Below are 15,579 nucleotides of genomic sequence, written 5' to 3'. Positions count from 1 at the left end.
ACTTGGTTAAAAACAAGCAGAGCCGCAGATGACAGCAAGGCTGGTTGCTGGCTGCGTGCTCCAGTGGTGCAAGACAAAGACGCTGCTGCTGAGGTGACTGGTTAAACTCCATGACAAACGAAGGGTTAACAATGCATGGATTTCAAGGGGCTCTGTTTAGTTTCCTTTGGTTTTATTATTTATTTTTTTTTGCTTTATTTTATTTTACTTTATTTTTGTTGTTGTTGTTCTTTTTTTTGTTTAATTTCTGTGTTCTGGCCACACCCAGGAGAACCGTCTGCTTTTGATTTCTCCCTTTACGGTTACATGGTAAATTTTCTTTCTCATTCTTCAGAGATGGCAACGTTCAAATACTATATATATATACATTTATTATTTTTATTTTTCCACTGCTCATCATGTTGCTTGTTATTTATTGCAGAGTCTGAGGCCAGACTAAAAGGGTGACAGTTACTCGGTGTCTTCAGGCCCTTTGAAAAAAAAACCTTTGGGCAAAAAGGGGTTTGTCTGGCACTGCAAATTACTTACCAGGCCTAAAAATGTTTGCTGGGGTTTAGTGTTTGCTGGGTATGTTGAGACTTAAACTTACTTTCTGCTTGGAAGAAGTTCTTGGCAGCTGCAGGTGGAGAGGAATTGTTGAAAATTTCAGCCTTGTTACCATAACAGCATTATTAAACCCAAGCTATTTGTATAAACTAGATTTTAGAAACAATAAGCCTCTTCTATTTTTTTTTAACCAAGATTGTGTCTTCCTTCCTCTAGCTCCATGCTTACTGCTGTGGAGCAAACCAGTACCTGCTGTACAAAGCTAAGCTAGTAAATATTGGACATCTGCCACTTCTTTCCTTCTCCCCCACCTCTTTTGTTTTTTTCAAGGGCAAGACGACCTTGGGAGGGAAGACTGATAATTGTTTGTTGTATCTGTATTTAGGTACAAATTAATCCCTATTCTTTGCAGGTCATCTATGAGAAGGAATTAAAAATATCTGTATGGGTATCTGTATATATAATTGCTAAGCTTTAAACTTAACAATGATAAAAATGTCAAGTGTGGCTTACCTATTTTTCTTAACAAAAATTTGAATGACTGAGCTGCATTAGGAAGAAAAAGCAAGGAGGCACAAATGATGACTCTGACACAGTCACCTATGTAAAGCATTAATTCAGCGCTGCTATTAAATGGTTCTCAACAGAGAGCTGCACAAGCGAGGAACTGGTCTGTCAATAGACCAAAAAAATTGTGGTTAATTAGTTATGCTGTTCAGAATCAGATTAATTCTGGTTTAATTCACATTGTTAATTATTTACATAGTCTGCATGTGGATTGTGCCCTGCCTTGAGTTAACTTATTTAGACTATTGAAGATTCCTATTCAGTTTAAAGGTATTTAATGATAATGTGTTTTTTAAAATCCCATACAGACTTCACTAATTGCAAACAAATGTGAATTAAAATAGTCTTAGTTTGATTCCAGCGTGCACAGATTAATGTCTAAAAAATTACCTTCCCTCTGCTCTCTGGCTTTCAGTTGACATCATCACTGAAGACATAAATTTTGTTCAGTCTCCACAGGCTTGTCTAGAACAAACAGAAATTTTAATGTGAAAAGAGAAATGAGAAATAGAGGATCTTGTTGCAGTCTGTACCTCCCCTCCTCCCCCAGCCTTTTAAAGATGCTTTTTCCCCATTATACAGAGACAGAGGGAAAGGTGTTGCTCTGTTTCTCTATTGTGCCTTTCTCTGTAGGGGGTCTTTGGAGCAGACAGGATACCCTGTGCCTTCATAATCAGCTTTGTTATTACACCCTCTGTATTCCCCAGCCTGGTTCCCTGCAACGTATTTGAGAGTTATGTGCAATTGGGCTGTTTTAAGCCCCTATCTCTTGTAGCTCCAGTTTTAGTTCATTTAAACAGAAAATTTTTATTCTGTTCTGGAAAAAAAAAAAAAGCATTTCCTTGTTACTTACATAATTTTTCATTTATAGCTGGAGAAGTGAAATTATCTGAAGCTTTATATTATTGAGTTGGAGCCCAAAGGAATGCTGTCGTTGATCTCAACTTTGCAGTGCTTGGCTGAGTTCTTTTACAATTGCCATTCAGGAGGGAAAAAAGGCAACACAGACACCACCACCAAAAAGAAAAGAAAACATACCTCTGCATCTTACACAGTATGCAGTTTTGTGCTGGAAACCTTGTTGTGGATTATAAAGGCCAGCATGTGCAGAAGGCTTGGGCTTTTTAAGATTAGTGTTGTAAAGACCTTTAAAAAGCATTTGAAGAATGATGGTTTGCTTGTGTCTAGTTGCTAACAGTGCTTAGAAATTAAGATGCTGTTTTTTGGGGGACGTCCAGTCCCTGTCAACTTCAAGGTGCCTGGAGGGAGCTGTGAGGCTAGCATGCCCTTTCCCTGGCAAGGCATAGCTTTAGATCGTTCACATCACCTTGCTCTCCAGTAAGTATCAGGAATTTCCATTGCAACAAATGCAAGCTTTGTTCTTCCTGTCCCTGAGGGTATTGGAGCCAGCAGAGAATACTCTCTGTATGCTAAACCTGTATTTGCTTTAGACTAAGCCACAGGAACCAGTTACTTCTGTTCTTAAGATACCCTAAGAGCAAAATACAATGAAGTTTTTGTTTGTCCCCGCTCTCTGTAATGGCATGAAGAATATTTCATCCCAGTTGACTGTAGTAAGATACTATTTGTTACCAGTTAAAATCCAAATTCCCTTAGTCACATTGGCTTCATTTCAATGTCAGTACGCTCCTCTCCATGGAAGGAAGCATGATGTCTTACTGTGCCCTGTTACATGACTGCACGGGTTGGCAGCAGCATGAGCATGTAGGACAGGTGTGTTGCATGTACCTTCATGGATGCCCTAAACCTCAGTTTGTTGAAATAAAGGGAAGTTTTAATAGTCCTTGAGCCTTTGTGGCTGCTCCAAGGAGGACATACCAAGTTGTTCTCAAAATTCACAGTCTGTCTAGGCAGAGATTTGTTTCTATCCACAATACAGAGGTTGCCATCTTGGAGCAAAACCAAGTATAAGATAGTTAGTGAGGCTAGAAAGAGGTAGCCATGAGTCAGCAGTGAGAGATAAAACCTGCCTTTACCAACGAATCGATGTTAAGGTATTGAGATGTACTCTCAAGTCCAACACTTCTATTAGGAAAATTTTAAAACTAGAATATAGGATACATTAAATCTTTTCCTGTGTATTTGATGGTGCCACCCAGAAGCCCTGCTTACTTTCAGGGCTCCATGCATTATTAGGGAAATTACAGGCATAGGAGTAGACATGAGCTGTGCCCCGAAGAGTTTACAAGGGATGCTTTACAAACAGCCCTTCCTCACAAGAGCTTTCTAAGGTAGGTAATTCTTATTGTCTGCATTTTACAGGTGGGAAAAGCAAGGTTCAGTGTTTGATTTGCCCAAAGCTTCGCAGAATTCCTTGTGCCAGGTGTGATCTCAGATCGCCACTTGCTCTCAGAGCAGTTTCTCAAGAGACTGAAGTGCTGCTCATTGTCGCTGTCCTGTGCTGTGTTTGGGGCGGGCACGGGCTCCTTGCAAAGCATGTGCATTGATGAGGAGAGGGAGAGGAGCCCTGCTTGAGCTCGACCAGCTTGCCTGTGTCAGAGCAGGGTTTCATGGTTTTAAACAAACAGAACAAACCAAACCAAAACAAAAAATTGTCTCGAGTAACTTTGTACTTCTTTTTTGGTCTGGCCTCAATTGCTTTTATGTTTTCTCTCTCCTTTTTTTTTTGGTTTTGTTTTTAATTACTCTTATTATTCTTATTATGATTACAGTTCTTTTATTTTATCAAATTTGATTTCTTTCATTTATGAAACATGCATGAACCGACAATGTGACTCTAGGAGGTTATTGCTGAGTTGTGCTGATGTCGATTTCATACTGTGATATTTTTTTCTCTATTTACCTAGAGATCAGTATTTCAATATATAACGATGTGCATGTTTTCCCCCCTTCTCCCGCTGCATGCAGGGATTCGGGTTCGTAACTTTCGAGAATAGTGCTGATGCAGACAGGGCCAGGGAGAAATTACACGGCACCGTGGTAGAGGGCCGTAAAATCGAGGTGCATGTCTTCAGTAATTCAATTTCTTCTTTATATTTATTCTTTTGATTTCTTTTTTTGTGTCTTGCCTCACTTATTTCACATTTGGATCCCAGTCTCGTGTGTGCGTGTGTGTTTGTGTCTGTGTCCTTCACCTCCCTGCACTGAAATGTATAAAAAGTTTACACCCCTTATGGAATATTTTTATTGTTGTTTTGGGTGTTTTTATCTTTTCTTTCTTCTTTTGTTAAGTTGTTTGTTGTTTTTGGTTTTTTTTTACCCACCCACTCCAAAGTTTTGCCCTTCTGCTGTCTTGATTTTTCCTTTGCTTCAGTTTGCGAGGCTCCAATTTCCTGTTACCAGGCCTGAATAAAACTAACTGAAAGAGTACTGTCCAACTTCTAACTCTGTGTCCAAAAAAGAAAGCAGGGAGCCAGCCAGTATCCTCTCTTTCCTCTGAGGCCAGTTCTCCTCCATCCAACTGTGATATGATGCCCTTGATGGGAAGGGACGGGAGACATGGGGCAGAAGCCCTGAGTGGGCTGTGCTATAACACGCTGCTGGTTTCTTGACCTGCCTGCAGTCAAAGAGTCGCTTGGTGAAAGCCAATCCTTAATGTTTCGAGCTCTCACCACAGGGGGTTAAAGGGTTGATGCTGCTGGCCACCACGGCCATGTGTTGGGCATGCCTGGTATTGACCAGTTTGGCGTTCCACTGCGCTGAAGGCTAACTGGCGTCTTCCCTCCCTCCCTCCTTCCCTCTTTCTTTAAAAAAAAAGAACAAAGAAAAAAGTACAACTATTGAAACCAAAAAGCCGCCGGTTTTGAGTAAGATGTCTGCATATTTTGCCTTTTTTTTTTTTTTGTTTTCTTTTCTTTTTTGTGTTTTTTTTTTGTTGTTTATTTCCCTTTCCGATGGTTTAGCGTTTAGGGCCCTTCACTTGACTCACTCTTTCCATGGTAACTATACACAATGCTGGCGATGGTACGAGTTGGCGGTAAGTGAAACGAAAGCGCTAGAGAAGAAGCTCTCTCTTTTTTTTTTTCCTTCTCCTTTATTTTCTTTAAATTTTTTTTTTTTTTAAAATTTGACTTTTCTTAAAATTGCAAAAAAAAAATAAAAAAAAAATTTAAGAAAGAAAAAAAAAAATCCATCTGCCATCTCACATTAACACTACGAAATGTGATTTGACTTGTTGTCCCCACCCACCTCCTTCCCCCCTTCTCCCACCCCCCCCTTTTATTTTCAATGCTGTTGAGTAATGCCGCCTGGACTTTGGATGTACATTATCGTTTTGTAGCGGTCTGAGCTGTTTGATTACTGACTTCATGGTGATTTCCCCTTGCACATCTTACTCAGAGTTACTGAACTCCAGTTTGGCTGGTTTTTATTAATGCACCCATTTCCTCTTCTCTCTTTTTCTGCCCCTCCTTTCTGCTGCTCTCTTTCTGAGACCTGTTTGTAGCTGTTACTGTTTGTTTTCCCTCTTTTTCTTTCTCTATCTCCCCCCTCCTCCCTGGTTTATTTTTTTATTTGGTTAAATGCAGCTGTTGATCTCTTGCTGACTGGTGGTTTCTGATTGGTTCTGGCAATTTTTTCCTTTAAGTGCTTGTGTTGCACTTTGCTGTAGCAGCTGATTTCAGGCACTCGCTCCATCTTAATGATTGTCTGTGAGACCCTACCTCCTTTCTCCTCCTCCCCTCCCCACCCCTTGAATCAATTGTGGTTGTTTGTTTTTTTTTTCTTTCTTTCTTTTATCTGTGTGTGTTTAACTGCATGCTCTCAGTCTCATCATTGTTGTTTCCCATTCTTTCTTTTTAAATGTGTAATGTTTCTATTGTTTTGGGGCTGAAATGAGAGTAAAATGTAGCTTCCGGACTCCCCACCCCGCAGAAATTTGCCATCCATAGATCTCAAGTGCCTAAGGCAGCTTTTACTTTGATATCAATTTTTTTTCTTCCACACCCTGAACTCAATTCCTATTTGGCATAGGTTTTGATAAATTATTGATGTTCGACAAAGACTTCACCCTCCTTGCAAGAACTTTGAGGCTGTCTGACACGGGGCTGCAGTAACTTGGCTTCCAAACTGGTCCATCTTTTCTTTATCAGCACCATCTCTGTGGTAACATCCCACTTGCTTGAGCAATCAAACTGCTTGAAACTATACAGAGCTCTGTAAAGAGGGTGGAGGACACTATAAAAGTGAAAAGAAAAAAGACCCATGTCTATTACTATCCATTTTTTCTTTTTGCTCCATGAGATTTCTGACAAGTAAACAATAATTTGGAAAAAGGTCTGAAAATTATGGGAAGGAAATCAGTGTATATAGGCAGTCCAGATGCTTGATGGCGTTCAGATATCTTCTCAACCCTTAGAAGTTCAAATCTAAAGCTGATGGATTCCAAGCTGCGTTTCTCTATGTAAAAAGTAAGCCTGCCAGTGACCTGCTGGGCCTCAGTGGTGAGAAACAAGCCAGCTTGTGCATCACCTGGTTCAATTCCCTTGTCCTGGGCTGCAGAAGTTATCACTGCCTCTCAGAACAGAACCTGGACAAAACCTCCCAACGTTTTGCCCTTTTGATCCAGGAGCTGACAATAAGCACGTGGTGTGGTGGTGGAGAATCTGCACTTCACTCTCGCTGGCCTTTTGTTTAATGCATAGTTTAAAAGTGCCATGTTTAGCTTAACTTTTATAATTAAATGGCAACTGTTAAAAGTAATTTAAAGATTGCATTTTTATAAAATTAGTTTAAATTTATTTATTTGTTTATTTATTTTTGCTGATAGAAGTAAAATGTGTGTGTGTGTGTGTGTTACTGGAGAGTTTCCCACTGTTTTCCCTAACGTCCTGTGCTTCCTTCCCTCTCCTCCCCCCTCCCCTTTCTTACTTCTAGGTTAACAACGCTACTGCACGAGTGATGACCAATAAGAAGATGGTCACACCTTATGCAAATGGTAAGAGAGACTGTTTGTACTAACGATGACCTGAAAAGTTGGAAGACAGGCAGAAGGGAAGAGGCATCATCTCTCCTCAGGAGAAAAACAGACCTCAAAAGAAACAACAAAACCCCATAAACACTAATATATAGCATTATCCTTCAGTATAACCCTCAAGGATGTATGGAGGAATACCATTATACAAGTGGAGAAGTAGGGACAGAGAGGAGTAAGTGACATGCCCAACATGGCCAAGCTGGGTAAAGAAACCAAGCACCGATGGATTGCCTGCCACTGCTGCCAGCTGACGCTGTACAGTGGGATGTGCAGTACTCCCGAGTCTCATTGCCGTCATTTGAAGTATTTACACCATTTAAAGTATTTACACCCATTTAAATACTTACATAATTGGATGCACTTCAGTTTAAGTTCGAACTGTAAAAGTACATCTGTCCCCAAACAACCAGGAAAACAGAGGCATTGCACTACTTGTTTGCTTGCTGTTTGTTACAGACTGTGCTTGCGCTCAGTCATTTTCCAGTGAGCCTGAATAGAGAAAGACCAAGTTGTTTGGGTAATGAAGAATTCTGTTTTGTCAGGATATCTTGGTGGTTCTATCTGTGCAATAATTTTGTTGCAGAGGCAAATATAGCATAAAAAGTCATTCTTCCCTCAACAGAACTAAATACTGAGATTTAGCAGCTCAGTCTTTGTCCTGAAACAGGCAAAAAAGTTCTTGGTCTGATAATACTCCCAAACAGCTACAAAAAGGCAGGAAGCTACATATAGGCAGTATATAGTATAGTAGTGTAAGAATCCATTTTGATTACAATGTAAGACTTGTAAGTTTAGAAGACAAGAATTTTATTTGTGCCTCTTGGCAGATAAATCTTAGAGTGGTTACAGAGCTGGGGAAAGGGGGACAAGCAGGAGGGCTGGGGGTTCTGAGCGTCAGTGTCTGAAAGGAGCCGGGAGATTTTGTAGGGAAAGACAATGTAGCTATGTTGTGTTGTCCTGAAACAAGGGCAGAAATTTAGCTTGCTGGTGAAACCCTGATAACAGACAGGAATATTTTGCTTTCATAGCCAGCAATTTAAAGGCAGTTTTAAAGCTATGCAAATGTATTCAGTATTAGGCCAATCTTACGGCATACCCATGAGTGGTCATATGACTCTTACTGAGTTTGAGGGTCGATCTTAGTTCTCTCATTGCCACCACTCCAGTATTTTGCCATCAGGATGGGCAGCACACCAGCAGTGTGCCCAGTTTTGCAGAGCGAGCATGCACTGCATCTCTCATTGATACTCTGCCAGCAGATGAAGGGGTGGTGTTGATGGGCTGCAGTTCACAAAGTTGTTCATATGGTTTCTAGTCTGGTTAGTGGTGTTGAAGTGCAGTGAGTGCATCAAGACTCCAAGAGATAGGGGAAGGGTATGGATTTTTTAAAAATCAAAATGCCTCTATGATTGCAAGCTGAACAGCTGGGATCTTACCTGAAAGGAATGCTCTGTGGAAGCCAGCTCACATTATGTTGTTAGCTTTACACCCCTTCTCTCCTGTGACAGAAAGACAGATTCCTGGATTTGGCTGGAAATGGGTTCCTCCTTTCATACCTGAGCTATGACTTCTTTAAGGGCTGTTCTCCCGTAGGCTTTATGTTGATGATTTACAGTTCTGCCAGTTATCCAGATAGTATGAAAATGAATCTGCTGGGAAGTCTTCCACCTGAAAAGCAGTGTAAAGAGGACAGGAAATACTGAAGTAACAGAGAGGCGAAACTGAGATGAATAGATTGGATTGCTTTTCTGCACCATCTATGTGTAATTCAGTTAGCGATGTAATTCAGTGTTGCTTTTTAGCAGATTTCTAGTGAATAAGACAGAAGGGTACTTTGAGAATTTAAGGCTGCAAATTGCCCAGGGTGGCAGCCTGGGCTGGTGGCTTTAGAGAGGTTTTTGGATCCGCAGCATTCCCAGTGAAAGCAGGGAGCAGCTGGAGGAGCTGACAGCAAGGGTCATGCAGAGCACACAGGGTGGCAAGGCACTTACGAGGTAGTTGGCATTCCCTTTAGCCTTCGCCGTGCTGCGGATCATGTGATGTTTTGCTGTTCCCTCTGATACAGCAACCTGTACCTAGAGCTTGACATTAGAAAAAGGCAGTTGGCCTCCATCTACACCAAGGGGGACTGAGGCGATGCAGAAATTGGAAAGAGCTGTGCATGTGAAGCTGGGGCGCATGCAAGAGACTGTTCCCCCTACCCACGCTGCCCGCTCCTTCTCTTGGTGTAGATGTTGGCATTCACTGCAGTCTTTGTTGTTTCAGGTTGGAAGTTGAGTCCTGTGGTTGGAGCGGTGTACGGCCCTGAGTTATATGCAGGTAGAGCTTAAGTAGACACTTCCACTTCTGCCATTTAACTGCAGTGGTGTTTAATGTTCTCAGTCTGTTGTTTCTTTATAACCTTTTTTACATCTTGCTTTTTTGTTTGTTTTACTATTTTTTTTAATTCAATTAGCGTCCAGCTTTCAAGCAGATGTCTCGCTGGGCAATGACGCCGCAGTGCCCCTGTCAGGAAGGGGGGGTATTAACACTTACATTCCTTTAATCAGTAAGTAGTTCCTGCTGGCCCCCGTGTTGTTGTTGTGCTTGAGTTAATGATGACCTGTTACCCTTCTTCTCTCCAGTCTGTATAATATATACTTGAAAGGACGGGTCTCACTGGGAGTGAGTTTACCTTGAGCCAAAGTACACTGTGCAGTTGCTGTAGCTTGTTCATCTGCATTGTGTTTCTGTACTGGTGGATGGGTCTTTCTGAGTGATGAGGAGGCTGCAGAACAAGGGGAGAGTGTGTGTGAGGAATAAACCATTCCCTTGCCCCGCTCCTCATTTTGAAGTCAAAGAAACCAAACAGAGAAATCCCAGAAGTACATATTATACAAGCTGCTGAACTGCGAGTCTGCAGGGCCCCCAGTGGCATGTACCTGGACACAGGTTGGGTTGGGTTTGCACCCTGGGACTCCTTCCCTCTTGGGTATCTGTTTTTATTACGTGTTTGCAGATGCCTCTGAGGTTTTACATCCTTTCATTGTGAGCCAGTTTACTCCAGTGTAAAACACAATAATGCAGGCTCCACTGTCCATGGAGGCAGTCATTGATTACACTTGTTAATTGTAGGTGGGCTCGCAGAGAACTGGCACTTTATGGGAAATTTCTGCTGCTGTTATATGGGATATCTTGTCTTTCAGGCTTTAAAATGAACATACAGAGGATTGGGTGGCAAAGAGTGGGAGGGGAAAGGAGGGAAGAGACTGATGTAAGTTGATGGACTTCAAGGGCCTCTTGACAAATTATTTTAAAGAGCCTCTGCAGTTTTGGAAGAGCCGCCTGCTATATTGATAGCAATTCTCTGCGCTTCTCAGACTCTAACCAGACTGCATGGCGGTGTCCAAAGGTGGGGGGATTTGTACCCTGTATGTGGTGGGTGAGGCATGCCAAAGCATTAACCTCTTGCATGCCAAACCTCTCTGCAACCCCTCTTCCCTGATAAGGCCATGGTGTAGCAGGAAGTATGTATTGGGTGCTTGCTGGGTTATAAGCATGCCCCTCTGCAGGACTGATGCAAAAATGTCCCACCGCTGTGGAGCTATTGTGTCACTTTGTTTGAAGCAGGTGCTTGTTCTCTGGGCAGGAGCTCGGATCCTTTTCACCCTCCACCTTGTCTGTCTTTGCAGTTCCAGGCTTCCCCTACCCAACTGCAGCCACCACAGCAGCCGCATTTCGGGGAGCGCATCTGAGGGGCCGAGGAAGGACAGTGTACGGGGCAGTCCGGGCAGTACCTCCCACAGCCATCCCTGCCTACCCAGGGTAAGCACTGGTCATGAGAGCAGAGTGCTCTGCACAACCGTGTCAAAGAGCTAATCAGTGAACTAAAAATACTAAAATTGTCTGGATGGTGAGAGTCAGGGTATCGCTAGTGCCGCAGCGTTCTGCACATGGTGCCATCAAGTGGGGGGCAAATCTAAATTTTTTTCCATGTTAAGTTCTGGACTGAAACAACTTTCAGTACTTACAACAGCTTCAAATGCTGATGGATTCCTTCTCATAATTTTGCAATTTGTCTACGAAGTATTCCTCAATATGTTGTAGTGCTGCTGAGAAGGACACAAAGAGAGAAACTCTAAAATTTCTGAAAAGGTTCTGCTCTTTGCATTTTATTTGCCTTTTCATACCCAGGAATAAGGAATATTATCCATTACCTTCATGCCTCACCATCTGACAGTAGGATACAGAAGAGCCAGTTACCCACAATGGATTTGCTTTCTTTGTTGGAGACGGTTTAAAAAGGTTTAAAACAAAGATTAATCAAGTCCATTAATTCAAAGCTGGGAGTGTTTGGGATGTAGGGAGAATGAAAGTGCAGCATTCTTCTAACTGTTCTATGAAGCACTGGTGGATGCATGGCCTTAGCATTCTTTGCCCTCTGACTTCTCGTGATTAATGCAGTGGAGCAGTTGCTGCTGTATAAAAGTACAGGGAGGTAGGTTTGTATGTGAGTGTTGTTCTGGGGTTTTATTTCTCTTAAGTGTGATGGAATGACAGATGAATCAGCAAATCCCTTTCAAACTGTCTTTTTGTGTTTCTGATCTTGAGGATGCTTTATCCATATGGCTTGTCTCTGCAATTTTGTTTGCCGTGTTTTCAGGCAATGAAAGAGTAAGAATAGGAATGAAATCTTCCCAGCACGGGGAAGTGGACTTCCCTTTTTTCTTCTACACTAGCCCCAAAAGGGAAGAAAATAAATGATAACTCCTTTATTAAAAAGAGAGGTGGAAGCAGCACACAGCAGTGCGAGGAGCCAGCCCGATGTATTCTGAATAGGTTTTCAATACCTTCTGGCCCTTTCCTTTTAGAGTCCAGTCTGACATTTAAAGTAGAGCTCAAGGAAGCAAGCTGCAGTGGTCATGTATCTGTTTAGCTTTGCTTACCAGCAAATCTGGCAATGTTTTTATTTAAGTCATTGCAAGAGATTAAACAAAACCTCTTGTCTGAACATATTGGCCTTCCAAATACAGCACAATGGGTTTTCAGATCCACCTCATTTTTGCTACCACTCCTAGTTCATCTTCTAGATCCTCTAACCATAGTCTTTGACCTGCAATGTGTATGTCTGTTGCTCTAAAAATGACCCAGTCCAGTTTTATTAGGAAGTGCTCAACAGTGAAACAGAGAAGCAAAGATAAGTGCTGCTGTCTAGCAGAATATTAAATACTTGCAGCAGGGAAGGGGAATGAGCTCTTCACCCCTGGGAGTAACAGTTGGAACACTCCTAGCAAGAGGCTTTCATGAGTCACTGGCCGGGACTCTAGGCTTGTCTTTGTAGATCTAGCCTGAGTCCCATATAAAAGGTTTATTTCCATTTGGATTATGGGCCAGGCTCCAATGATTATCCTCTCCAGATACTGTCTCTTGACTGTGTTTATGTTGAATTTGTCTGACCCTGCTGACTTCATGTCTTCATGGGCAGCTTACTATCCAGTAAGTGTTTGCAGGACAGCCATAAGCAAGGCAGGTTCAGAAATGGCCCAGAACTGTCCCTCATCCCAGGCACTGGAATGTAATTAATTAATTTTGGTGTTTATTGACATCATAGTTTGACTCTCTACAAGGTATTTTGTAGAGGGAGTTTGATTCCTGGTGGAGTAATACAAAACGTGTTACTGAGTTCCATGGTGCAGTAAGCTCTGAGGACAGCCACCGCTTTATATGGGCACCACTCTCTATATGGCACATTCCAGACACCTTAACCCTGCAGCAGTTGCTTTCTTCCAGGCAAGTGGAAAGATGACACCATGAGATCAGGCAGCAGCACACGAATGATCAAGACAAAATAATGTGAAAGATGACAGTAAAGCAAGCTGAAGGTTAAGTCAAACCTGGTAGAAAGAATTGGTTTGCATAAACCTTTAATGGTGTTTAAAACTTAAGTTGCTGAACTTAATGGTATCACTGCATTTGAGAGCTTAGCAGAATTTAAAAGAAAATAAGAGACTGTAGATCAATAAAAGCCCCTTGGAATTGCCATGCTGGATCACACCTGAGGGCCAGTCGGGTCACAGTAATTTCAGGTAGTGTATAGTGCTAGACACTCCGGATGAAGGCACAAGAAATCATGTCGTTTATAATAGTTTTAACAGGCTATGATTTAGTAATGCTTGTGTGGAATGTACATCCTTGAGTATGGAAGGCTACTCTTACCTTAGCAATTGGAGAGGATATTGGATAGTCACCTGAGCCTGACTTGAGAATACAAATGCAACCTTCAATTTGTACTCCAGATGGTGTTCAGTAGAAGTAAGGTGATGTTACAACCTCTGATTACACAGTATGAGTAAAACCTGTACTGGAGTATTGCCTTGGTTTGCAGCAGCCATGCTTTCTGAACAGAAATGCTGACAAATTGCACTTGAAACCAAAATGCATAAGAGTTAAGCACTTTGGAAAGAAAAACAAACTCCTCTCAAAAGTAAATAAGCTTGATCAATTTATATCTCAAACTATAGGATATTCATTGACTTGTTCATGGTCATTAAGGACCATGAAGAGTAGACTGGCCATAGTAAAGAATAATTTAATCTAGGAGTGTAACTATATTGAGGATTCACTGACTCAAAGCTCAAAGTAGATAAAAGTCAGACTAGATATAAGGCAGTAGGGAGCTTGGTGGGTTTGGAGTGAATTTTATTTTGCTTCCTTTTGCAACAGAGTGAACTGTTGGGACACCAAAATGATGCTGCTTTACAAAGTCAGCATATTTCTTTTTCTCATGGATATGGTGTAGCTCAACTGCTGGGCTTTTTGCAGATGCCACTGAGATTGGATGGGCTGCTGGGCTGGTTTATGTTTCTGGTCAGTCTACAGAACCAGAATTGGTCTCTCTGGTTCTCAAATGAAGGAATTCTGTCTGGTTTTGCTAGCTTTAAGAATCATAAATATAGATATTGTAGCTTGCAAATAAACCTTGTTAAATTTCAATCCTGGCAATTGGTGCTAGTCAAGTCCTAACTGAAGGAGAGAGAAGAGGGTGCATGTGTGCTTGGTTGTTTGGACCCAGAAAGTCTCACTCTTACCTGTTACTAGTGTTCCTTGCAGGTTTTTTTCTGGAGAGCTCTGCTAGCATCTCTTACTGAAAGGATTCTAAGTTACAGGAATAGTGGCCTGATCCAATGTGGTAATGTTTATATTCATCCAGCTGATTGTGTTCAGAATAACTGATAAAACTGCTAACCTGTTCATAAACCGACAGTCACTTCCTCTGTCATACGTTTGCCTTTCCTGCAGGAGCAGGTGGAGTATCACTGCTAAAACTCCTGGTCCTAGATAGAGAACCCAGCAATGTAAGTCACTGCCCCAGGAGCCAAATTCTTTGTTATGTGGTTGTAAAAATACAGCTTCAACAAACATGATCTTATGGCCTGCTTCTCCCTGCTGAAGTGGCTCCCCCTTTCCTCTAACAAGGGTCTCTATCTTCATATCTGCTCCCAGTGCTCTTGAAGGCCATAGTAACTATCCATTGGGAATGGAGTATACTTTTTCCTGGGGAAGACAGCAAGACTAAATTATTCAAGCAGTAGCTAACACTGCAACAGATTTCTTTTTATTTTATTTTCCTTTTTAGTAATAGCATGCAGAATTTTGGCGAGATTGCTGGGCTTTTCTGTGTGTGCGTGCCTTACAGTAGGTGGGTGTCTGAGGGTGGCAGGCTCTTGTCAACATTTCACATTCCATCTAATGAGTAAAAAAACTACAATCAAAAGAAAAGTTAGTGTTCCATACCTTTTTCCTTAATGCTACTGCAGCATCATGCATATTAGATCCATAAACATCACAGATGAGGCTACTGCTTTTGAAAGCCTTGAGCGAGTTTGTCCAGAGCTGTTGAAAAGGAAAAGCAGGAGGAAATTCCTCAGTATGAAGTACATGCTGAACTCAAGGTGGGTGGGGGGGCATCCCCTCTCTTCCTTCCTCATCCTTCCCTGACCCTTGTCCCCAAAAGTGAGCTGCATAGTCTTAGGCCAGCGAATGCTCATACGAGAGTGACTCCTTGGGAACCCAGGCTCTGGTTTAACAGTTGTCCTCCTTGAAGTTCTGAGAGAAAGAAAACCGTGGTTTAAAGCAGAAAAAGTACCATCCCATGGAAACCCTTCCAGTTGCTCCTCTCTGCTATGGAATAGGTCATGGCTACCAGGGACTCCCACTGCACCTTTCAATTCTCGGACCTTGGACCAGTCACCTAACCTTTTTAGCTCATTATCTCTGCTTGTGAAAGCAATGCATTGTGGGTATTTTTGGTTTTTTCTTTTTAATTACATTTCTCTGTGTTTACTTTGATCAGAATTGATTGACTTGTTTTTCTGAGGTGTTGCATCAGTTCTTTAAGATGCTGAATAATAATACTTTGCATGCTTGTGTGATCAGCCAAATCTTATTGCATGTCTAATGTGCAGGGCAAAAGCAGGTGATGTATGGATGTCAGAAACAAAGTCATGCAGCCCTGTGGAGCTCAAAATATG

General features: G+C 41.9%; 1 protein-coding gene across 1 annotated transcript in view; it reads left to right on the top strand.

Moving 5' to 3' along the window:
- The window catches only part of RBFOX2 (RNA binding fox-1 homolog 2), a 178,909-nt gene that overhangs the window by 146,203 nt on the left and 17,127 nt on the right, over positions 1 to 15,579 (top strand). The window contains 5 exon segments of the mRNA XM_068142353.1: positions 4,003 to 4,095; positions 6,970 to 7,030; positions 9,335 to 9,388; positions 9,525 to 9,617; positions 10,741 to 10,873. Coding sequence (XP_067998454.1) covers positions 4,003 to 4,095; positions 6,970 to 7,030; positions 9,335 to 9,388; positions 9,525 to 9,617; positions 10,741 to 10,873 — 434 coding nt within the window.

Source organism: Melanerpes formicivorus, unplaced genomic scaffold (genome assembly GCF_026170545.1).
Source record: "Melanerpes formicivorus ecotype bairdi unplaced genomic scaffold, bMelFor1.0.p_v2 SCAF_8, whole genome shotgun sequence".
Taxonomy (NCBI): domain Eukaryota; kingdom Metazoa; phylum Chordata; class Aves; order Piciformes; family Picidae; genus Melanerpes; species Melanerpes formicivorus.
Note: the sequence above shows the minus strand (reverse complement) of the source record. Positions and strands in the feature narration are given on the sequence as shown.